The sequence below is a fragment of the Sesamum indicum genome, linkage group LG9 (genome assembly GCF_000512975.1).
Source record: "Sesamum indicum cultivar Zhongzhi No. 13 linkage group LG9, S_indicum_v1.0, whole genome shotgun sequence".
NCBI classification, from domain to species: domain Eukaryota; kingdom Viridiplantae; phylum Streptophyta; class Magnoliopsida; order Lamiales; family Pedaliaceae; genus Sesamum; species Sesamum indicum.
Genome location: NC_026153.1, coordinates 7,258,194 through 7,281,507, shown reverse-complemented (window position 1 = coordinate 7,281,507; position 23,314 = coordinate 7,258,194). Strand labels below are relative to the sequence as shown.

Below are 23,314 nucleotides of genomic sequence, written 5' to 3'. Positions count from 1 at the left end.
TACATTTTAAGTGAAAAAGTAATCAAGATATGTGACAATTGTTTGATACACAAATTAGTGTAGAGATAGTAGAATATTCTTATTGACATCAGGAGGTGCAAAGCACAGTTCCGCATCATTGCTACTTACTAGGAAATTGGAGGAGCATAAAGAGGACTTGAGCCGAAAAGTAGGACTCCTCTTTTGGGAAAGAGAGGTGGACTTGGTCTTCACAAAATGAAATATATTACATAGGTTTATGACATAATATAGTGATTTATTATTGACTTGAAAAAAATATCTTTTTTTTAAAAGTACTATCCTAAATATTACTGTACATAAAAACAGCAAGCAGAATAGCACAATAAAGTCATGGGTCAGGTTTTAATTTGTGCGACACAATAAGGAGGAAAGCTAAACAATTTTTTTCCCTATAAGTGTTTTAATTTTTCTTTTTTCTTTTTTTGCTTATTTCAATTTTCAGTATGGGTAATTTAGACTAAATCCATAATTTTTTTTTTATGCCTTTGTTCAGTTTCTAGATTTAATATTAGCTTCTTTTTTTTTTCTATAATCTCAATACACATCGTTCTTTAACATGTTGGGATTTAAGAAAAGTCAAGATATAAAAGTGCTTAAATACCCATTTATGATTTAACACTTAATTTTATTTTATCTCCATCATCAATACACCTTGTTCTTTAACATGTTAAACTGAAGAGAAGAAAAGAAACTAAATGTTCAATGAATATTTGAATTTTATAATTAGTAAAAATAAGATCAAAACAAATAATATACATGTGAATACACTTTTTTGACATTCTTTTTTACTTTAAAGATATTGTACATATTTCGATTTTTACAAAACCAACGTAAGTTTAACCTATAAAATTATATTATTCAGAATATATATTCAAGTAACATCTTACTTGTATATTATATAGATTTACCAATATTATTTTAACTTATTTAAATAGGAAACAATTAAAAATACCAAGAATTTACATCATCATTTTATCATTATAATTACAACATAATTATATTGTTATTTAATAATTTCCATTATTTAAATAGACTACGTGGAACCATATCAATAAAATCAAATTATCACAAAATCATAAAAAACACATACCAACATACCAAAAGGTCAAGTGATATTTTAATGATAATATAATACTAATAATAAATTAAATATTAGTTATTTATTTAATACAATATCTAGCCAGAGAGCCATCTCCCACCCCATATGTACCTGTCAGGCCCTTGTCGTATCATTCTCTCACGCTCCCCATGGGCGCGTGTATTTACATCTCTCCCCATTTTCTCACCCGACAAATGACAAACCCTCAGTCCAGATATCTACCATTGTCGCCGTTAACCGTTGCGCTTTTACCGTTTTCGCCATCTGAACAAAAAGCGCAAAACAATTGATGCACAAATCCACATGAAACACTCCCTTAAGAAAAGCGTGCCTTTGCGCATGCAATAATAGAAGTGTGTCTCATTGCTATTATTGGTGCATTATAAAGCTATTATATATTCTCTTCATGCTTACAAGATTTTCAGCCATTTCTGTTACATTTAATATCATTGAGGTTTGCTTTATTCTAACTAAAATTTTTTAATTAGTCAAAAATTATTAATTTGCTGATATTAACAAAAAAAAAAAAGAATGAATAAAAATCTATATTTACCCTTATTGACTTGTTTTTTATTTATTGAAGGTCATATAAATATTTTTTGACCAAATTATCCTTATACATTTTTACACGTTAATGCATGTGATGAGGTGTATTTTCACCGTTATAAAGGTAGTTTAGTCACAAAATAATTATTTGATCTGTAATAAGAGGGTGTTGCAAAAACTTATGCTTTTAAAGAAGTGATTATTTAGAAAAAGTCAGAAGTTATTCAAAATCAAAAGTGGCTAGTGTTTGTTAAAAAAAAGTGAAAAGCAGATAAAAGCTAAATTGGATAGTGTTTGAAGAAAATTCATTTCTAAAATAAATTAAATTGATAAAAAGACCATTTTGTCCCTATGTGTTAAAAATATATTATCTTTTTGCTTATTATTTCACTTGTTATTTGTCACTATTAATTATTTTTCACAAAAAATCATAAATTTTATTTAGATTAGTTTTTCATATTTATGTTTATAAAAATATGTTTGATTTAATAGTTATCTCATTAAGAAATATAATTATTGATTCATACACAATGATTAAACTTGCATGATTGTAAAAAATAATTAATTTATTAATTAATCAAATAATAATATGTGAATGGAATAATATAATTAGATGATATAGCACATAAAATATAAAAATTTAAAACATTAAATATGTGAAAGTATAAATTTAATTATTGTTAAAATTCAAATTATTTGAAAAGTTTTTAATTTAAAACGGTAAAATTGAATTAAAATTATTATAACATGGGTAAAGTATTAAAAATAAAGTTGAATTTATTTACAGAAAAATCAAAGCAGCTAGAAACACCCCCCAAAATGCTTCTAGCTTTTGGCCTAGAAGTGCTTCTTTTAGCGGTTTAAGAAGTAGAAGTTGGTATCTCAAACACTTCAAAAGTAACTTTTTGAAGTCAGAAGCTGAAAAGTGATTTTTTGAAGCACACGCAAACACTATCTAAGTTAGTAATAAGTCAATCGAAGATAAACATCAATTTCATTAATTTTTTTATAATATCAACAAAAGTCGTGAATTTTAACTAACGAATGAATCTATTTAAACCATAAGAGTTTACATGTAATTATATCAAATCTCATAAAAAATGATTGCAATTATTCCTATTATAAATAATTATGATTTTGTGATACTTTATATATATATAATACTAGTATAAATAGTTGGTAGATAATTTTTATTATATTCCACAATAAAATGTTATATTAAAAATCGACCTAGAGCAAACTATGTACAAAAGAGAACTTTCCAAATCATATAATTTTTTTTCATATTTTCTGCACATGTTCACATTTTATCAAAATTGATTCCCAAAAACTTAATGTATGTAAATTTCACGATTTCGAATTTGTCTTAAAATTAAGATATTTCAGTGAAATGTAAATGGTTGATAATATTTTACAATAAATGATAATACGCACTGATGGGGTATTACACATATTTATGTAAAAAAGATAAAAGAGCCCCTCATTTAAGGGCAAAACACTTGGGCCCTATAAATATTTCGTATACGAGTCATTTTAAGGTAGCTAGCATTACTTTCGACTATACAACGTCTGATCGCATATTTATATTTCGATCCGAACTAATTTGAGTGTCGGAGGGTCTTAGTCGGGACGAACCTGACGAGCCTAACGTACGAGTTTCAATCCTCATGACCCATTAGCGATATGGGAAGATTGCGTGGCTGAGTTGGATCATTCAAAGAAGGTCGCATATTTCATACTGAATCACGTATTAATTTTTTTTTGCGGTATTTAATAAAATATAAATATGAACTATGGATGTATCTAAAAATATATTTGATATTAGATTAATTGCTTTAACACGCGTTGGGCCGTTTTATTTATTATTGCTAAAGCATTTATAGAAAACAAATTTGATGAAATATAGATTTTAAATTTCTTTTGTACTTGAATCTTGTACTTTTTTGACATAAATCGCTAAACAACTTCAGTATATTTTCTTATATGTTGTTTTTATAGTAAAAGAAAATATAGAAAAAGTCAATAAGATAACATTTTTCTGAATTGTTATAATGTTTTATATGAATATTAGTATTTGCGATACCCAATACTTACGTGCATATAATAAAATGAATATAAAGAGTAAGTAATTGGAGCTTAAAAAATAATGTGGACTATTTAGGAGAATGATGTTATCTATATGTATACTTTTATACTAATATAAAAAGAAAAGGGCCTCTACACACAAATGACGGATAATTACGCCGTTGCACCAATTTTTGATATGACCATTATATCACTAATTATATAATCTTAAAAATAAATTGTAATTACTTTTTTTTCTAAAAAAAAATAATTCAACATCATCTTAACACCACTACACCAATTCTTTTCGTTTGAAATGTTAACACCACTACACCAACTTAAGTTGGTTTTCTTCTACTATTTATTTGAAATGTTATTTATTGGTTTATATATTTTATTTTTATTTATAATATATTTTAAAATTTAAAAAATTATTTATTATATGCATGTAGGGACAGTATGCCATAATAACTGATAAAGAGGTGAGGTGAGGTGAAAGTAAAAGGTACAAGATGGAGATGCAGAATGTGCAAGCAAGAAAGGTTGATAATTCCGCCGTGGGAGTGGTGGCTGGGGGGGCCTACACACATACATAGTCACTACACGCAATCATTAAAACGGAAAAGAAAAAAGGAAAATAAAAAACTATTTGGAAATGGTAAAAGAAATTTCTCTCTTTTTCTCTACCTTTTCTTTCTCAAGAAGCTGAGAGATATAGATATACACAAATATATATATATATATATTCGTAGAGAGAGAGATTTTGGGGGTGAGAGAGAGAGAGAGAAAGTGCGTGGCGTTTGTAGTCCTCGTCACCGCTGCAGAGAGAGAGAGAGAGGAGAGGTTTGAAATAAAGAGCATTACTTGTGAGTTGTGATTTTGGAGGATCGGAGCTAGGGCTTTTCGGCGGAATGAAGATTGGAAATGCGAATTCTTGAGAATTCAAGTTCCGATCTCATTGAAAACCGTCGGAATTAGGGTTTATTGGGTAGATATGGACGTGGATTCGGCTATGGCTACGGAGCCCGATCACGATCCTTCGGAGCAGCCCACCACGGCTAATGGTGTGGACCAGCCAACCGAATCCGAATCCTCGACGCCTCAGCAGCAGCAGCAGCAACAGACTAACAATAGCAGTATTATTAATAATAGTAGTAATAGTGGTGGTGGTGCTGGCCCAGGACCGGTGGTGGCGGGTCCACGCTGTGCGCCGACTTACAGTGTGGTGAACGCGATAATAGAGAAGAAGGAGGATGGTCCCGGTCCGCGGTGTGGCCACACCCTGACTGCTGTGCCTGCCGTTGGGGAAGAGGGGATTCCTGGGTATATTGGCCCGAGATTAATTCTGTTCGGGGGAGCGACAGCCCTTGAAGGGAATTCTGCGGCATCAGGAACTCCTTCATCGGCCGGCAGCGCTGGAATTCGTATGTTTCTTTTTTGACTTTTGATAATATCGATGGTTACGGATTTTATGGGTTACGAGCATTCCGAACTGTTGTTAATATGTCAGAAGATGGTATTCTGCCCCAGGTGCTGTTGGATTTTTAGTTGCCTTAAGTTGGTTGGAATACCTTTCTGCTACTTTATTAGCTGTGGTCATTTGTGTTAAGTGACTGTCTGCTCCATCGTATGAGGCTTGCAGGTTTTGTGGGTTCAGTGATGCATACCTTGTTTATATGCATATATACATGCGTGGGTTTTAATTTCAGGGATTTGAGTGTTTATTTTGGTTTAACTTAAATTTTTAAGTTGAATTTAGTATGAACTTTCTTTCTAAAGTTTACCGGAAAGAAAAAGGAATGGAAATTTTGCTAGTACATACTTAGTACTTCTGCTAAGAACTTTTGAAATGACATTCAGAATTCTCTATGATGATGTGCTTGTAACTTATTTCTTAGGTAATTCTTTCTGTTGGGGCAATTAATTACATTTAAGCACGGATTTATTGCAGGGTTGGCAGGTGCTACTGCTGACGTGCACTGCTATGATGTTTTGACAAATAAATGGTCTCGGTAAGCTTAAGTTAATTACATATCATGACGACTTCATTACTCTGTATTTCTGTTTCTTCCCTGTATGGTTGTTTCTTCTGTGTTAATCTGAACTTTTCACGACAAGATTTGGACTTTAAACTTTCCACAGAATAACTCCAATTGGAGAGCCGCCCACACCTCGGGCAGCTCATGTCGCAACTGCTGTAGGTACCATGGTTGTTATTCAGGTTTGTTGACACGTGGAGCGAGCTGAAAAGTTAACTCATTTGTTTTTATGTTACATTGATATGTGTGATGCAATTAGTATTGTCATCACAGGGTGGGATTGGTCCAGCTGGTTTGTCTGCGGAAGATCTTCATGTCCTGGATCTTACGCAACAGCGGCCAAGATGGCATAGGTTGGCATCTCTTATAGTTACATAAGTGTGTATATGCTCAGCTGCTACTAATTCATGAAAGACCATTGCTCTTGCATTAGCAAATTCATTTACATTTCTGTCAATGTCTTCTTTGTTGATCACTAGACTTAAGTTTGCCTTTCACTTAGGGTTGTGGTCCAAGGTCCTGGGCCAGGACCACGCTATGGGCATGTCATGGCTTTGGTTGGACAACGATATCTCATGGCAATTGGCGGAAATGATGGTTTGTGTAGTTTTCAATTGTTTCTCATTGTTCTAATTTTTAATTTCTGTAAGGAAATAATTTGGGCCTGGTCATTAGGAAAACGACCGCTAGCTGATGTTTGGGCACTGGATACCGCTGCAAAGCCATATGAATGGCGAAAACTGGAACCAGAGGGTGAAGGTCCACCACCTTGCATGTGAGTTTGTGACCTTCATTGACCTTATTTTTTTATGTTAGTAGTCTTTCCATATATTTTCTTCCCTTTGGCATTAACTTCTAATTCTCTAGATTTACCATTTCTGCTTGTAATTCCACTGTCATTTGCTTAAAATCATTGATTTATTGAAGGCTTTCTTGCTAGCCATTTAAGGATCTTTCACCTCTTGGATGTGGTGCTCGTCTCGTTTTCATTTAATTGCAAGTCTTGGCATGCATGGTTTTTCTACTTGATAGTTGAAGGTAGCTTAAAAAAATAAACAGAAGCATATTTAGTTTGTCGATTCCTTTTTTCTGGTACATTGCAGCTGAGAGCTAGATTTTCACTTCGAAAATATCACAACAGCCCGTCTCAAGGGAATTAATTAGTAAGGCAGCCCTTCCTGAAAAACTAGGACCTCAGTTCTTCCTTAATCATCCTCATTTTTTTTTCTGCACAAAAATGTTTGTTTATTTCATTTATATGCCAGTTTGCACGTTTCAGGTTCTTGTAATAAATATTTGCGGTACAAAATAGGAGCTCCTTATGTCTCTTGTTTCTGGATCTTTTCTTAACATTATTTGGCCCTTAACTCTTATAATATTTCCATAAAAGTTGTATAAGTACATCTGAATCATTTAGATTGATTGTTATCCAATTTTGATGGGACACTTGCACTCTTGTTTGTAGCCTTATGGTTCTTACAATTGAAGAAGTTTCCTTGTTCCTACTTGAAGAGTTTACTCTTTCATGAATACTTGCAAATCCTTGATATCATGATTATTACATGTTTCCCTACCCGGAGGGAAAGGACAAATTCGTGGTTTTCCATCTATAAAGAGTTCTGTGACAGTTCTTGCACCTTATGAACTTTTTTGCACTGCTTCTATGTAGGGTCCGCAGCCAGCTAGTCCACACAAAGTTGCTTAAAGTTTTTGACTTCTCTTACTTTTCTTTTACAGATATACTTTGCCTTAATCAAATAGCCGGAGAATAGTCTTTTGCTTGGTTATTGTGCTATAAAAGGAGTGCTACATCCAGGATATAAAAAAAAATTCACAATTTGGCTTACATTTTGCACAACGATGCCCATTTTGGTTTTTCTGATCATTCTAATTTTCGGCCTCCAATAGGAGATGTGTGTTTTGTGTTTTGTATAGATTTTCATGTGAAAGTGAAAATATGTGTGGATTAGTTGATAAGATTTTTATCTTGTTAGTGTCAAATAAATATATACTTTTTATTTGCATGAAATTGATAGTTCTATTTTTCATCGTTAGTGGTGTCAGATTAATGCATTTTTTATTTGAATGCAATTGATGGTTATATTTTTATTGATTTTAAAATTATTTCCTGGGCAAATATATAATCAAACATGTCTTCACTCAATACACTGTTCCAGAAAATGGAAACAGGTGGAAATTGTGAATGGGAATGAAACAAAACAAGGCTAAGTTTTTGGACGATTGGATCTACTTCATCAGTAACTAAACTTAAGTGTGAACAAATCATGCCTGTTCTTTTTTTGTTTCAAGCTTGAGAATGTGAGATTAGTTAGAAAAATCCATCGGACTAGGAGGAAGTACTTGGGTCTTTTGAGGCTTGTGTGGACCGAGAACCTTTATGCAATCAGGTTTGATACTTTTCCAATGGACTCAAGAAATGTTAGTTTTCACACACGTGGTTTCTGGGTAATGTGTTCCCCACCTTCATGCTGGCAGCACTTGTTCGTCTACCCTAGAATTATGTCTCAACTATAAGATTGTGGTCATCTTTGGTTGTTTGAGTTTCATTACTTGAGATTCTGATGGTTGATATAACCTTTATACTCAAAGGACATTGTGCAACTCAATGCAATCATGTATAAAGTGAAAACTTATTTTAATGTTTCATCTTGGCCAGGTATGCAACAGCGAGTGCGCGCTCTGATGGTCTTCTTTTGCTCTGTGGTGGGAGGGATGCGAATAGTGTGGTTAGTGCGATTCTAAGAAATTTTATATCATGAAGTAATCTTTAATTCTGCAATTTACTTTTGTTCTTCTCAAATAGGTGATTCTATTTCCTTTCATTTTTAGAGTATCATCTCTATGTTCTTTTATGAGGTCTCAGATGAAGCAGAGCAGTGGTTCTTTGTTCTTTCATTCATATTCGGGTTATCTATGATTCTATTTGCTGCACCATCCTGGGTTAGGGTGGGAACATATGAGAGTTATAGCAGCATCTGCCTGAAAAGTTATTTCTTCATGTCTATTGAATCAAGTGGAATAGTTGACTTGAAGGTCAACATAAAAAAACTTTACATATTTAAATTGCAACTTGATGATTCAATACAATACCTTATGTTAATGTGGACTTTTACACTCTTCCAAGTTCCATCCAATGAAGATGATTAAGTTTGTATATTTTTTTCAAATAACACTCGTGCACACAATATCTACCTGTAGTCGCACCATTTTAACACTTTATGGTTGGTGGTTTATAGTGCCTGTTATGTCGTAATGTTCGTGCTTGATTCATAGGGGCAGATTCCATGGCCCGTTTTACTGTTAATTTTTACTATGGCATACGATGATGGTCTCCGATGACTTCTTTTATTGATGTTTCTCCCTATGTCAAATTGGCACTCTGGTTGTTGTAATTTCTTCATATTCACTTTTTAGCATTGATAGATGGGAAATCCTGAATATTATAGCCAGTTTTTTTGTGCCGTGATACTTTGTTGAAAAGATTATCTCGACAATTTTGTATGTACTATGATTTTGCCCTGTGTTTTCTGCCAAACATAATACATGATCACAGTTACAAATGGCGGATGGCGCAAAAGGCGAGAGCACACTGCCAGTTTCCAAAAATGGCATTTGCCTTTTGGCTAGCCTCTTTTTTCTGTGCCATGAGGTGGGCCATGCTGAAGCCCGGCCTTGGCTTTTTATTAAAAAAAGAAAATGAAAAGAAAACCCTAATATGCTCTAGATCCAGTAGTAACGTTTTTCTTCCAGCTCTTCAGGAAATGTCTTCTTCCCTGATGCTACTGCGTTCGGTTCCTTTTCTTTTCTTTTCTGTGAAAGGCTACCATTGCTCCTCTTATTTGTTCTTTCTTTTTGTGGTTTTTTCCTTGAAACTTTAGTAAATTTTGACAACTTTATGTGATATAATTTATTGTTATTATATAATGTCATAACTCAATCTTCTTCCTATAATATAAAATAATTTGCTAAATAAATAAATTTTATGATTTTTCTTAAATTCTATAATTTCCTTTTCCCAGAAACATTTGGCTAATAAAGAAAAAACCTAATCTTGAACCTGCTGAGTTTGGTAATATTAAATTTATAAATTGTTATTGCAAATAAGCACCGTGCTTCACAAAGGTGCCCACTGCACAACGCCATGGCTCCAGAGAACCTTTGTGCTATCATACGCAATGCGCCTCTAACAACTATGCACATGATTTGTATTCCATGCCTCTTTAAAGGTCAACACCCCCTTTTCTTGCTGGTATCCAGGGTAGCTGTGCATTTTCTGTCTTCTAGGATCTTTTGCACTAGTTTTAAAATAGGTTGTTTACCAGATGTTTTTACTGCTTAAAATATTTTATGGGAATTGACAAAATAAATCATATTGGTCTCCGAAGCAACCAGCGAACTGTGTTGAATGTTTATGTGAAAATCCAAATTTAGTAAATACTAGTCTTGCAAGGTTAGCCATTGGCATAAATTACTGGATAGGCTTTTTGTTAAAGTGTTGGAGAAGTCTTCAGAAAGTTGGTTCTTGATTTCATGTTCAGGTGTGCTACATTTGCCTCTACTTTCCTTTGACTTCATTTCGGATGATTGATTATGCAGCCACTGGCTAGTGCATATGGGCTTGCCAAACATAGAGATGGTCGTTGGGAATGGGCCATTGCTCCTGGTGTCTCACCGTCTCCAAGATATCAACATGCAGCTGTAAGTTCTTTACTGAGAGTTCTCTTTGTGAACTATATTTTACGTATAGTTTGTCTAATATCACTGTGCTTTTTCCTGAGTGGAAACCTCATGTTTATATTATTTTACTAGGTTTTTGTTAATGCACGTCTTCATGTATCTGGAGGGGCTCTCGGCGGCGGGCGCATGGTAGAGGACTCCTCAAGTGTGGCAGGTACTTATTTTAAGTTTGCTATTAAAGTTTTCTTACATCTACCAAAAAATGAGTTATCCTAGAGGAATATTCGTGTAGTTAATATCTCAAATAAACATTTCATTTTTTGTTTTTCTCTGTAGTTTTGGATACTGCAGCTGGAGTTTGGTGTGACACAAAATCTGTTGTCACAAGTCCGAGGACCGGAAAATATAGCGCAGATGCTGCTGGTGGGGATGCCGCAGTTGAATTGACAAGGCGCTGTAGGCATGCTGCCGCCGCTGTCGGTGACTTGATCTTCATCTATGGTGGCCTGCGTGGGGGTGAGACATGATACAGCTACATGAATAAGATGTTATCTATAAATATTGGATTCTGGGATCATGACAGTAGTTCGCCTTTTTTTTTTGTTGTTTTTTCAATGATAACTTGTATAGTTAATTAGTTTTATTCTTTTTGGTGTTTTGTCTAACATTTATATTTACTAATCTGATGTACAATTATGGAGGTATAATATCTTTAGGAATAGTTCTCAAAATCTTGAAAAGTTGGGTTCTATTTCTACTTAATAGCAGACGATACACTAAAATTTCAAGTATAAGTAGCCTCTTACTTATGCTTTTGAGTAATATGATGTTGGAGTAAAGTCTTTTGCTGCCTATAAGGTCCCAATTCCAACTTGAGGTACATTTCAATTTCTTGACCCAATAAGACTACTCCGCTCGGTCAATTGTAGTGGGACGTCAAAAACGAAGTTGGACATGAGTACAAGAAAGGACAGTATTCTACAGTGGAATCCAGATCTCTGTTGATTGCAAATACTAAGGTCTTGAGACTTGACCTTGCAAATGAAGATTAATACTTAAAATCCTCAAATGTGTGGGACTGTTAGAAATGTTGAAGCTTTTATGTGATAATGCAGATCTGCATTGTAGGTGGTGTTGTAAGTTTGGGTTCTTTTAATTGGGTTAATGATGCCTCATATTCGAAATTTTCAAAGTCTGTATAGAAGTTGAACTTTTACGCTGGTGAAAAGACTGTCGGCATAAAAAAGAGCTCCAGGAGGGTTGTCAGCATCCACTTAATGGTGGCATGTTGAGGATTTAGTAAAAGTACTGCCTGTATGAATCCATATTGTGGAATTTGATATTGATGGCCGTTTCTCAATGTGTTCAGATATAGGGTTCCATACCCTAATTTGGAACCTAATTATGTTGCCATAGGGGGAGAAGGAGGCATCAGTCATGCTGAATGTTTCATGTTTTTGTGTTGGTTTTCTGTTCCATATCCATGTATGGATCTACATCAGATATTCTTGTCTGTTTTTCTTTCAAAGATTTGATGGCCAAACTTTACACTTGATATGGCTCACTGGACCCTCTTTTCTCCTTGTGTTAATTAAGCAATGAGCTTTGTTAATAGCGGAAACTTTTCTTGCTGTAGGGGTGCTGCTGGATGATTTGCTTGTTGCTGAAGATCTGGCTGCTGCTGAAACAACTAGTGCAGCTTCCCATGCAGCTGCTGCAGCAGCTGCGTCCAATGTGCAGCAAGGAAGGTTATCAGGTAGATATGGATATACTGATGAAGGAAATGGGGCGAATGTGCCTGACGCTGCTGCTGCTGATGGTGCAGTTGTGGTGGGAAATCCTGTTGCTCCCCCTGTAAATGGTGATATTTATACGGACATAAGCACAGAAAACGCAGTGCTCCAAGGTTCCCGGTAAAATATCTAAATTGCCTTATGTCATGGACCATGTTGTATCATTATGTTGTGTGGCTATGTTTGTTGCCTCAACTTCTGACAGAATATAATATTTCCTGGACAGAAGGTTGAGTAAAGGTGTTGAGTACTTAGTTGAAGCTGCAGCAGCAGAAGCTGAGGCCATTAGTGCTGCACTGGCGGCTGCTAAAGCTCGACAAGTTAATGGGGAACTTGAGCTGCCAGATAGAGATCGTGGGGCAGAGGCTACCCCTAGTGGGAAGCAAGTATCTATCTTGACCAAGCCTGATTCAGTGATGTCAAATAATTCTGCCCCGCCTGGAGTTAGGCTCCATCATCGTGCTGTCAGTATCATGATAATGAAATGTATGACTTCAATCAGAGCTGGTTTGTTAATCATTTCATTTTCTGCCACCAATGCATGCAGGTGGTTGTAGCTGCTGAGACTGGTGGTGCTTTAGGTGGGATGGTCAGACAGCTTTCAATTGATCAGTTCGAAAATGAAGGCAGGCGTGTCAGTTATGGAACTCCGGAAAGCGCAACCGCAGCTAGGAAACTTTTAGATCGGCAAATGTCTATTAACAGTGTACCAAAGAAGGTATTATTTTGTAGAATATAGTAAATTGTACTCTTGTATGATACAAGTGATTGGAATGAAGGAATATATCATTATAACCCTTTCTTTTTGCATCAAGCTGCTAGATGGCACAATTTACCGACCAATTTGAACTGTGCCTATGGCGAGTTAGGTGCTTTAGGACAGCATAAGACGAAAAGCTTGTTTCTTGAAAATGTGAATCCTCAAGAAGTCAATCAGCGAGTTCCATTTTCATATCCCTGATAGTTATCTTAAAATTGTAACAGTAATTTATTTACTATATGGCCCAAAATTTTTGGTTTATTTCAACTAGAAAACATTGTAGATTTTGTCTGTGATGCAAAAAGGTTTGCTGAGGTTGTAGCCTCATGGCTGCTCACTGCCTGTCTGCCAGGTGATTGCCCATCTTCTTAAACCTCGTGGTTGGAAGCCTCCAGTTCGCAGACAATTTTTCTTGGATTGCAACGAGATTGCAGATCTTTGTGATAGTGCGGAGAGAATATTTGCAAGTGAACCTAGTGTACTACAGCTGAAGGCTCCTATTAAGATATTTGGGGACTTGCATGGGCAATTTGGTGATCTTATGCGACTTTTTGATGAATATGGATCACCTTCTACTGCTGGTGATATAGCGTACGTTTTCAGCAGAGCTCCTTTACTATATTTCCTGTTACTAGCAGTTTGCCTAAATGATTGGTATTAGTATTGATGCTCGTCGTTGTCAACACTTTTTGGCTATGCACATTGATTGGTAGCAGTAAGGTTCCGCACATTGTCAGCATTTGCAGTTATTGCTGATTGACTATGTTTGAATTGTACTGATGACCTGATTCTTATGCATGCTATTGCATACCTTTAATTTGGACAACTTTGTGATATAAATGTGGAGAGCAAAGGCAGGAAGTCCCATATTCACGGTGTAGTAGTTGTGTGTATAATCTGTCTTGGATTGTAATGTCTCTGATAGAGTTAGAAATTTTGCTTTGTGCCTTGCTACATGAGAAAGCATGATGAGTTTAGAACACATTCTGGGGTGGGCTAGTGATGGATTGTGCAGGCAAAGCTTACCAATGATGTTTTTATTTAAGTGGAGAAATTCAATCCTGGAGATTGCTAAATGTCACTTGTCAAGAGGTTACATTTGAAGAACAATGTGAGCAATCTGAAATTGATTTTGTATATAACTTTGACAATCAAAATTCTTTGACTGTTTTAGATCTATGTAAAATGTTGTTTTGCACATTAGCTGTAAAATTTTGGCTTCCATCTGATGCATTAAGTCAAATGTCTATCAGATATATTGATTATCTCTTCTTGGGAGACTATGTTGATCGTGGTCAACACAGTTTGGAAACCATCACTCTTCTCTTAGCTCTCAAGGTATTGGCTAATATGTCAACTCTCAACTGGTTCTTTCCTTTTATTATTTAACAAGCTAATAAACTATCTTATCCAAATGCTTGGTATGTAGGTTGAGCATCCCCATCAAATACATTTGATTCGTGGTAATCATGAAGCTGCGGATATTAATGCTCTTTTTGGCTTTCGAATTGAGTGCATTGAGCGTATGGTAAGTTACCGAAAGTTCTATTACTCTGAGCTTTGTTCTTTGGGATAAACCCGCAGGCTTTCTGACTGCTCCCTGAACAGGGTGAGAGAGATGGAATTTGGGCATGGCATCGGATAAACAGATTGTTCAACTGGCTTCCTCTGGCTGCATTAATTGAGAAAAAAATTATTTGTATGCATGGTGGTATTGGGAGATCGATAAACCATGTAGAACAGATTGAGAATATTCAGCGTCCGATTGCAATGGAAGCAGGATCTATTGTTCTTATGGACTTGTTGTGGTTAGTACATGTGTTTGCCATTATGTTTAATATTTGTCTTCTTATTTCTTTTATTGTATTCTTGATGGGGATGTTTCATTGTAGGTCTGATCCCACTGAGAATGACAGTGTAGAAGGACTGCGACCAAATGCAAGAGGTCCTGGTTTGGTAACCTTTGGGGTGGGTGTTTCTCTTCAGTTTTTGTTAAAATTTTCTTCAACTTATATCCTATATTAAAACTCTGCTTCTGTTTCTTTGTGCTGTATTGCCTTTGTGGAGGCCTCCTCTTTGGAACTGTGCGTGTGTGTGAATGTGTGTGATCTCTTTTCTTTATACTTTAAATTTGCTGGGAATTTATGCTATTGATGACTACGCAAATGAGTGCAGAATTGCAGCTCTAAGTCTTCTAAAAGACATGTAGATTGTGCTGCTAAACAATTTATGTTTGGTGAAGATTAAGAATGATTCTAAGAAACTAGGTTAGGCAGCCTATTTTTTTTGGAATTAAAATTGTGCAGAGGCAATTGCAGGTCAGGAACAGTCACTGCTGGCAGCTTAAGGAAAAATGAGTAATACAAAGAGCAATTGCATATTAACATTGTATACCCTGTTAGGTTGATGCAACGAACTTTGTTTTTTATTTTTCAACTCTGGTGGATGACTCAGTTGATTGTATCAAAGGCTAGGGATGAAATGAGTTAGGGTTAAACTCGAGCCTGCCACCCTCACAAATCATGCTTGGGGTGAGATTTGAAATCATAAATAAGTTGTAGGGCCTTTCTATTTTGGATCCAGGCCAACCCACCCAATTAAATTGTTGCATATGTTCTTAAAGTTTGTTATGCAAATTTATGTTATGTATATCAATAACCATGCATATATCAATAAGATAGCAAAAAAGAACAAAGCTTATATCACACATGTGCGCACATAAATTGTAATTATAATCTCTAAATGAAACAATAATGTGTTTAATAAAATATAATTTTGCTCTAATATCTGAAAGTAACTAAATATTTGTATATTGAGGTTTCAAGAAAAAACATGCATGTATAAAATTATTAGAATATTAGTTCTTTGGTAAAAATATAATTCTCGTTTCCAGGAAGTTGGATGATATTCTTTTCTAACCTATATTTGAAAAATTGCTGGTTGTGCCTTGGGCCCACAAAAACCTTATCACTTTTAGTTTCATGTTTTGGCAAACACCGTCCCTAGATTTGACCTGTTGTCTTACCTTTTAAGCTATATTTTAAGTGTGACCGAGGATAAAATCGCTGAGTTTCAATCACCTAACAGGTCCGTGCAGGGTTTCTCTAGCCTGCTTGGAAGTTTCTTCTTCTAATATTTTGCTTCAAATCTGATCCAATTGATGTTTACCTCCCATTTATTTCCTCTTAGTTCATCAAAGTTCTTTGCTTCACAGCCTGATCGTGTTATGGAATTCTGTAACAACAACGATCTTCAATTGATTGTTCGAGCACATGAGTGTGTGATGGATGGCTTTGAAAGATTTGCTCAGGGACATTTAATCACTCTTTTCTCAGCGACAAACTACTGCGGTACGCACTATTTTAGTGTTCATAGAATGGCTGGACTCAATTTAGTTGTGCCTTGCTGTGTTGAAGGTTCTTATTCTTGACTTTTGCAGGTACTGCCAACAATGCTGGTGCTATCCTAGTTTTGGGTAGAGATTTAGTGGTTGTACCCAAACTAATTCACCCATTGCCACCTGCAATTTCATCCCCAGAAACCTCCCCTGAACGGCATATAGAAGACACTTGGATGCAGGTGCTGCAGATGTTTGCAACCTTTCATTTTAAATGTTGTGTTCTCAATCTTCAATGTTGCTAACCATGTTTCTCTTTCTGTGTTCGTGTTGGATTTCAGGAGCTCAATGCTAACAGGCCACCTACTCCCACCAGAGGCCGTCCTCAAGTTCCTAACGACCGAGGTTCTCTTGCTTGGATTTAGATTATGCTCCCAGATTTTCCTATACTTCTTCCAGGCTCATGCTAACACCAGGAATTTCCAGTGATTTGTACATAGCATGATGCTACAAAGAGATATTCATGAAAGAGCCATACTCTTCTCGGAGATTGGAAGACTTTGGGCACCTCATTCATGCTTGAGAAGCCTTCAGGAGACAAGATATGTTTTGATGTGCAATGTCTATACTCTGTTGTGGTGAAAGCAATTTGGGGGTTCCTGACATTTCCTGGGGCTGAAAACCGGTAAGAGTCAGGATGTTGTTCATCTCTCCCTTTAGCAGCCAGGCTGGTTGTTCCTAGTTAGCTTTCTCTATACTTTTTTTGGTCATGTAGGTGTATTATTTTTCTGTTTGAAGAGGACATGAGGTCCTTATACGTGGTTGGTGAGCGAGATCATGTTGCAATTTCTGGGTCGTCCGTGTATAATAGAGGGTATTGCCTTGTGTAATTCATGTTTCTGTTCAATACAATGTAACCATTGTGTGAAGATGAGAATCCGTTTTTTGTTAATTTTTTCATGAGTAGAGATGATGGCCTCCCTTCTGCTTGAAACTGTGTGCGTTTTGATCTGTCATTCAAGAATTTGGACTGGATCCTCATGCCTAGAGTTGGAACCTTAGAGTTAAACATACAAATGGTGCTTTCAGTCCTGAGCTCAAAAAGCTGGTGACCAAACTGTTAAACTGTTATGTTTCTGCTGGTAAGCTCCGCTAGCATCTGTCAGTGTCATAACAATACCGACGGCTTACTTAGGCCACATTACCTTCAATATAACCAATCTCAGGCAAACATAAAAGCGGGGAGGGGATGTGATGGATAACATTTAAGAAGCCAATCCCCATTCTATGGGCGCTGCTATGTCTGTTTTGAGATATCAAATGCAAGGAGTTGCACTGGATATGATTCGAGTGAAAAGTGCAGCCAGCTTAAATGGCCCACAACAACATAAGTAGATACAATTCTAGCACTAGAATTCAGGCTTTCTCAGGCAATAGGACAGGTTGGTCTATCAGCGGACATCAGATGATGGAGGGGCCACTATAATCACCCTCGTTTCACTGGCCTTTGAACATATGATTTGTTTGGATCCTCTGTCTTCAGCTTTGGAGGTCGAAGCTCCCCTTTCTTAACCTATGAAAGTTCAAAAGGATGAGTGCTCTGAGTCACCTCATGTATGCTGAACCTGACAATTTGGGAGATGCAGTGTGATTTTACTTACCTTCTTGCCACCCTTCATGAAGTCCCTCCAGCTGGAAACCTTCAGATAAAGAGTCCCAAATACAAAAAGTTAAATTCCGCAAATTACATGAGAGGAATAAGTCTTCAATCTACACTTGGATTTCCTTCCAGATTTAACACTAGGCGACCATGTCCATACTAATTGATTAAGGAATAAAATAAAAGGGATTGGGAATGTTTAATCCAGGATATAAGAGAAATGCTGCACAATTAATGAGCAACTGCTGAAAGTACGCTACTGTTACCTAACTGAATGACAAACTACACCACCTCTATTCCGGCTGAATGACAAATCAAACCACCACAACTTCAGCAAGATTCAATCTCCAGGTTTTTTCAATGACAAGTAGCTGATTGCTCTAATATTCTTCAATACATCTCACTCCCTTCACCTATAAAATATTGATTCTTTTCCTTTCTAATCCCTTCCATCCCCTTCATACCAACAGACGATAATAAGACAGCACAACACTTTTTGCACATGAGCTAGCAAGCCTATATCCCAGACATGGCAGTTCCAAGAGTGTTATATAACACAAGAAGAAACCTCACAAACAAATCAAAACTGCAACATAATCAATATGGTTTAGGAATCCCTGAGCTTCAAATGCCCACACAATAGATTATAATGCATACCGAGAACAAGTAATTACAAGGATAATTCTACAAAATGATAAATGTATGAGATACTAACCCTTTGTTCTCTTGTGCCCTCCCACTGCTCCTCGTGCTCACGCTTTCGTTTCCACATCTCTTTTGTTTCTTCTTCGTCTTTCTTTAATCTACCTTCCTCTTCTGATATCTGCAGCATTCAGAGCAGCATACAGTAAGTTGATAAGAAAGAAATTGGTTCACTCATAATATAATACTGATGCAGCATACCCTCATCTGCATCTTCCTTCTCCTCCATTCTTGCTCTGTTAAGAGTTCTCGAACCTTCAACTTCAACTGCTGCTGGAATTCCCCTGATCTTTCATATTCCTGCTCATATTTTCCCTGCATCATTGTTTACAAGTGTCAAAGTCCAAAGGATGCTTTTCATCTACGAGTTGAACTATTATAAAATTCTAAATTCATTCATAAATGGGCTAGTTCATTGTGTTTCCGCACATCAATACAAATAAACAAATTCAGTTTCAGTAATGCAAATGGAAAGAAAGCAACATCCGATCAATTTACCTCATCCACTAATGACTTTAACTTAGAAGCAGTGTCTTTTTTCAGCTGCTTCTTCCTCTTTGCTCTAAGTTCTTCTGCATTACATACATAGAAGCATGAGCCTCTCTAGATATTGATCATTGCAAACTGGAATTTAAAAGGAAAGGTAGAGGAATCTGCAGATCTGCCTCATAAGCCTAAAAAGATCCTTGTAGTGATCCATTTGGCAAGACCTGACAACATGGATAGCAATTGTGTGTCTGTGAATAAGTCGGTGATGTGAGGGAACTAGAAAAAATACTAATCAGGGCCCAAAAGGAGCAACATTAACAGTCATTTAAAAAAAAAAGAAAAAGAAAAGAAAGATAAGGCATCCCCTTAAGAATGCATAAGATTAGATGTGAAAAGGGCTAAAAAGCTGAACCTGTAGCATCAGCTACCAAATAAGGAGCAAAATAAAGTAGGGCTATGTGAAGGTTGAGAAAAAAAAATCCATCACCACCAGCATAAGGAATAGTATATGCTGTTCAGGTAACAATAATATGATATTATTTACACCGAAACCCAATGAGACAAGATAAAGAACTTGACTATCATTCAATCAAAGGATGGTTGAAATGGAGTAAGAAAAACAGAAGTAAGCATAAGTAAACTTGGATTACTATGAGAAAGGGACCATGGAAACCAGGCTGCTCCATCAATAGCCAAAAAGATGAAAAGGAAACAAAAGAAGAGGGTAGAACACTGGCAAATGCCATCCACTTACACTACCATATAGCTCCGGGTTTTAGATTATTTTAGTCATGGATCAACTCTTTTCTTGGTATCCCAGCTACTAATATTTCTTTTAATTTGCTGTTACACAGAGTATCACTCTCCAGTACATGTCCTGGCTTCCTCAGTGAAAAATAGATAACTAATACCAGAGATCTCGAGGAATAAAATTAGATAAACATAGTACAGTAAAATGATGCAGTGTTAAAAGCCAGATCAAGCTAACAAGCAGTTTAATCTAAAACTTATACAAAAAAAAAAAAATCTAAATCATAAATTTTAATTATAGGAAACAACACGCAAAAATGGAGTAGGTCCAAAAATAAATAAATAAAAGGAAGAGAGAAATCGACAGGAAAGAGAAGTAAGCTCTAGGACAAACCTTTTGCAGCATTGACTTGGTTCAAAAGATAATCCCTCTCCTGTGGGTCAAGTAGTATTTGTTGAGCTTTTGCTAAAGCTGTTTCATGAGCAAATGGATCGGACTAAGAATTAAATCAGAATTGTGAAACACATATGCTGAAGAGAACTTTTTGACTTCTATCTTTGTAAACCAATTAATCCGGCAACTATCATGATAGTTTTACCAGAAACAGTGACATGCTATAATGCCGCAATACATAAGTTGGCAATAGTTGCACTATAAATCTGCTAATCAAGATCATATTATCAGAAATGAGCAAAATTGGAATGACTGATCAAACATACAGCATTCCTTGAAAATAAACTTTTTTATCTGAACTACTACTGTATCTACAATGAGAGCCACCACTAGCAATACTAATTATTCCTAGCTCCCTGAATGACAGCTTAATCCTTGAGTGAGTACACAAATAAATATAAATACCCCAATCATAAGTTTGCACATTCCAAAATTATGTTCTATACTGAATATCCAAACTCAACTATGGCAAAGTCACAACTATTACTCTGCATGGTACTTATATATCAGTCTTCCTGTTGCATACATAATATGAAATATTCCATGAAGCACGGTTAACAGGGCCATTTGATCACTGAGTAACTTTCAACTTAACTTTTAATAGCATGCCATATTGACATATTGCTTTTATGAAAGCTCAAAAAAATGAAGTTAAGAAGAAAAGAAAAGCAGTTGTTAGAATACATCCGAGGAAAAGCAATCAACTTAAAGATTTCTTTTGGAAAAAAGAGAGAATCATCTTCTAGTGCACAGAAGGATACAAGCTTACATAAATGGAATCACATATTTCCATCAGAACAAAGTTATTTACCTCCAAATGCCTCTTTAGCTTGTGGATGTTTACACTTATCGGGGTGAACAAGCAAAGATAACTGCAAAGAATAAACTAGCAATAAGCACTTCGGTTTATTTCAAAATGATATCAACAAAAACAATTCTTAGTAATTTCATACAATGAAAAGTTCACCTTGCGATATTGCCTTTTAACTTCATCTACAGAGGAATCAAATGGTAGGTTGAGATATTCAAAAGCATTTAACTTGAAGCAAGAAAGGATCCTACAGCAAAAGTTAAGGGGTATGTCAATGGAAGCACGTCATAAATCATAGCATATATCTTTAAGTATGTAAGTCTAACATGATAAATTACTTGCATTTGTGACAGATGAAGAAATGATTAATTGAAGGACCAATACAAGGCAGAGACAAGGAGAGGTTTCTTCGAGTATAACACCACAATCTCTTATGTCCAATTTGAGTCGGTTAAGCCTCTTATTTATAGCTTGCAACTCCATCAACTCCATTTTAATATTATTACCCAATGATACTTTTAGGTTAAGTAAATGTGCAACTTAAACAATTTCAATCTTGGCTAAGTGATATTACTCTGAATATAAATAATAGTTAGACCAACTTAGACCTCACACTGGGCAGGTGCCATCTCATACAAGACATATACTAACACAAGATGTTTTAACAAAGTCAATTGCAGAATATCAATCAGCTCAGTGATTCCTTTATGGAAGGTCTTATGAGAACAGAAGTCTTTTCTTGAAACACCATATGCAGAGATAACAAGAAGATGGTTTGAAGCTCAAGCACTTCAATCTTCCAGTAGTTGCAGAGAAGGGTAAAACACACAGCATCAGCAGCACGAAAGCTTTTTTATAGAGTATAATTTCAAATCAGAAAGTCCAGAAATGCTAGATCCTCCTTTGAAGCAAGAATGCATCAAAAGTAACTATTTTGAATTTTATCTTGAGCATGAACCGATGCATAAATTTGAGCCAAAAGAAATCATCCATTGCTGTTTACAGTCAAATGCTTAAAACTGCCTTCTTTTTCAATTTTGTTTTTGCATGAAATCATAGAATGGCTCCTGGTGAATAATCTAACCAATTCACATAAATCAAACCTAAATTTCACTATCCACACCTACAGCAATTATTTCCTCAAATGTAATTGTACATAGAGTTATCCAAAAGATTTCTCCTTCTCGAAGTTCGTCTACCTAATGATTCTTCCATTTGACCTACAGCCACATGGATACAAACCTATTACATCCGCTCAAGTCATACAAACACGATCACAGCACAACAATTTTCATATCACATCTATCAACTTCTGCAAAAATATGGTAAATAAAAGAAAAGAGGTACCCCAATTGAACAAATTAAAAGAATCTTTTTTCACCATAAACCCATACGCATATTCATTATAATGGAAACCTGTTGACTTCGTTGTCGCGCTCAACCTCGCTGACTTCAGCGAAGAATTGCTTGAGCAGGTAATCTTCGTCGGCGGTGGAAGCAGCGGTGGAGGAGGTGGTTCCACTGTTGTCGCCCATCGCAGGTTTTGATTTTCCCTTGCACAATTCCATTCAACAACGCCTCAAGAAAATGACCAGTATTCGTCATGGGCTTAAGTTTGGGCCCAGCCTAAAAGACAATTGTTTTAATTCTAAACTTGGGCTGAAGCTTAAAGGCCCAAACAATATAATACTTTTCGGCCCAAATACATTTATGTCTCAATCTTCCAATTCTACCCTATTTGTTTCTTAGCCAAAATTGAAACAAACGAAAAACATCCTCAACAATGGAAGTTAATTAGCCCTTTGTACTGAATTTGGGACAAATCCCAAATACTTTCTCCCCTGCACTGCACTAAAATATTGATAGAAGAGATTGATTGTAAATTTGGAAAGATAGCAAGAATTTGTCGACTTTATAGCAGTAAAGGTGAAGATGAGAAGGCAAGGGGGGCACTACGGGGGTGATTCGGGCGGCGGTGGCGGTGGCGGTGGCCGTGGACACCACGCTTATGGTGGCGCCGCCGGCCCCATGCATCAGCAGCAGCAAAACAGCAAGTCTGGGTATTACCAGGGGCGGGCTCAGGAGCCGCAG

General features: G+C 36.0%; 2 protein-coding genes across 6 annotated transcripts; one reads left to right on the top strand and one right to left on the bottom strand.

Moving 5' to 3' along the window:
• Positions 4,402-17,325, top strand: LOC105170999 (serine/threonine-protein phosphatase BSL3). Of its 5 annotated transcripts, none has more exons than XM_020696862.1 (22): positions 4,402-5,154; positions 5,682-5,742; positions 5,873-5,951; positions 6,043-6,122; positions 6,272-6,366; positions 6,445-6,544; positions 8,447-8,516; positions 10,387-10,488; positions 10,600-10,681; positions 10,804-10,983; positions 12,104-12,223; positions 12,293-12,380; positions 12,490-12,724; positions 12,808-12,978; positions 13,373-13,611; positions 14,274-14,358; positions 14,450-14,548; positions 14,629-14,828; positions 14,913-14,988; positions 16,235-16,370; positions 16,460-16,599; positions 16,699-17,325. In XM_020696862.1, the coding sequence occupies exons 1-22, from the start codon at positions 4,725-4,727 to the stop codon at positions 16,780-16,782; spliced, it is 2,952 nt and encodes a 983-aa protein (XP_020552521.1). In that variant the 5' UTR covers positions 4,402-4,724; the 3' UTR covers positions 16,783-17,325. The 5 variants fall into 5 exon arrangements, with proteins under 5 accessions (XP_020552521.1, XP_020552520.1, XP_011090289.1 ...); XM_020696861.1 differs by having other exon boundaries at positions 4,405-5,154; positions 12,487-12,724; XM_011091988.2 differs by having other exon boundaries at positions 4,408-5,154; positions 12,104-12,380; positions 12,487-12,724; positions 16,699-16,762; positions 16,844-17,325.
• Positions 17,529-22,799, bottom strand: LOC105170998 (J domain-containing protein spf31). Its single transcript, XM_011091984.2, has 9 exons — positions 22,640-22,799; positions 21,380-21,470; positions 21,224-21,284; positions 20,353-20,430; positions 19,218-19,291; positions 18,921-19,034; positions 18,733-18,840; positions 18,019-18,057; positions 17,529-17,930 (listed from the first exon to the last, which is right to left on the bottom strand). Exons 1-9 carry the CDS (start codon positions 22,789-22,791, stop codon positions 17,844-17,846), a joined length of 804 nt encoding a protein of 267 aa, XP_011090286.1. The 5' UTR covers positions 22,792-22,799; the 3' UTR covers positions 17,529-17,843.

What these genes read in the sequence shown, in the direction of transcription:
- LOC105170999 (XM_011091986.2), top strand. Translation starts at nt 4,725, where the DNA reads ATGGACGTGGATTCGGCTATGGCTACGGAGCCCGATCACGATCCTTCG. An exon ending in GGCCGGCAGCGCTGGAATTC is followed by an intron (nt 5,155 to 5,681) that starts GTATGTTTCTTT and finishes GATTTATTGCAG; the next exon opens with GGTTGGCAGGTGCTACTGCT. An exon ending in GGAGGGATGCGAATAGTGTG is followed by an intron (nt 8,517 to 10,386) that starts GTTAGTGCGATT and finishes TTGATTATGCAG; the next exon opens with CCACTGGCTAGTGCATATGG.
- LOC105170998 (XM_011091984.2), bottom strand. Translation starts at nt 22,791, where the DNA reads ATGGAATTGTGCAAGGGAAAATCAAAACCTGCGATGGGCGACAACAGT. An exon ending in CGCGACAACGAAGTCAACAG is followed by an intron (nt 21,471 to 22,639) that starts GTTTCCATTATA and finishes CTTTTGCTGTAG; the next exon opens with GATCCTTTCTTGCTTCAAGT. An exon ending in TCATGAAGGGTGGCAAGAAG is followed by an intron (nt 17,931 to 18,018) that starts GTAAGTAAAATC and finishes GAACTTTCATAG; the next exon opens with GTTAAGAAAGGGGAGCTTCG.